Consider the following 1408-nt stretch of genomic DNA (forward strand, 5'->3'; position numbering starts at 1 on the left):
GTAAACTGGCAAGCAAGGCCAGCTGTACCAACATCTCTGGATATGCTTGAGAGACACTGTCTCAATAAGTAAGATTAAAGAGCAATTGACAACAGTTTTCAGCATTCACCTAGACTCTCCACATGCATGCCCACAAATGACATACACCCCACGCATGTATGCCAGTCATACAATACACACATTAAGATAGGAAAATGTTGGGCCACGGGAGTTGTAGCCGCGGCTGCCCGAACAGACCCCCGCCATGGGCAACATGAGCAGCGAGCGCGTCGAGCTGGAATGGCAGGGCGGCCATAAGATGGCGCGGAGGGACAGCTCGGGGGGCGCCAAGGATGGGGACAGGCCCAAGATCCTGATGGACAGCCCCGAAATCCACAGCCGACATCTTCCACTCCGAGGAAATCAAGGCTCCAGAGAAGGAAGAGTTCCTGGCCTGGCAGCATGATCTTGAAGTGAACGATAAAGCCCCCGCCCAGGCTCGGCCAACTGTGTTTCGATGGACAGGGGGTGGAAAAGAGGTCTACTTGTCTGGGTCCTTCAACAACTGGAGCAGACTTCCCCTCACAAGAAGCCAAAATAACTTCGTAGCCATCCTGGATCTGCCTGAAGGAGAGCATCAGTACAAGTTCTTTGTGGATGGGCAGTGGACCCACGATCCTTCTGAGCCAATGGACCACAGGGACAGCAGGCAGTGCTGGGCTCTCCACGTGCATGCAGATCCTCACTTCACTCTCTGGGACATTTCACCCCTGACCTAGTCCTCCTTGAAGGCTTGTCCAGACACAGCCTCTCTAGAAGAGTCCAGAAATGGGGAAGGGATGGCTGCCTGCAGTCCCAGAACCACAGTGCACGAGGCTAGTGTACTCCAAACATCCCCTCGGCTGGCCAGAGATGTCTAAAGCCAGACCTGAGTGCTGGCACCTTGCTAGTAAAAACTGGGGAACGGACTGAAGCCACACAAAAGTCCTCATCGTCTGTGTCCAGTGTCGATAGCCTATCCCTGCTGGAGCCTCGCTGTGGACGTAAGCAATATTCAGTCCTGCCTGTCCTTCCAAATCAAAGCAGTAGATTGTAGATTCAATGGCAACTCAGATGTCTGATTTCCAGGTGCAGCTTTGCAATCGTTGCCCGACACTGTGTGCACTAAGGACCTTTTTAACTAGAGTGGCTGGTTGTCCAGTCCTACCTAAGGCAATAAGTCACCAGGATGAAACTATAGATCATGTGATTTCGCTCAGCAATAACTGTCCTCAACACAAACTTCAGAACCCACTGCCATATTCTCCATTAAGCTGAATGATCCTGAGGACTGGCCACCATGGAAAGTTGTCCACTCCTTACTTCACCTGTAATGGTGACAGTGTTACCATGACAACTTTGTCAAAGCACCCACCCTTCTTCAGTTCCA

At 51.8% G+C, this 1408-nt stretch overlaps 1 protein-coding gene across 1 annotated transcript; it reads left to right on the plus strand.

Annotated features, from left to right (window-relative positions):
- The first annotated feature begins 244 nt into the window (after nucleotides 1-244).
- Nucleotides 245-758, plus strand: LOC148118866 (5'-AMP-activated protein kinase subunit beta-1-like). Its single transcript, XM_087899412.1, is given in 2 exon segments — nucleotides 245-379; nucleotides 381-758. Coding segments are annotated over 2 exon segments (513 nt in total).
- The last annotated feature ends 650 nt before the right edge of the window (nucleotides 759-1408 follow it).

This window comes from Myodes glareolus, chromosome 20 (assembly GCF_982192425.1).
Source record: "Myodes glareolus chromosome 20, mMyoGla1.1, whole genome shotgun sequence".
Taxonomy (NCBI): Eukaryota; Metazoa; Chordata; class Mammalia; order Rodentia; family Cricetidae; genus Myodes; species Myodes glareolus.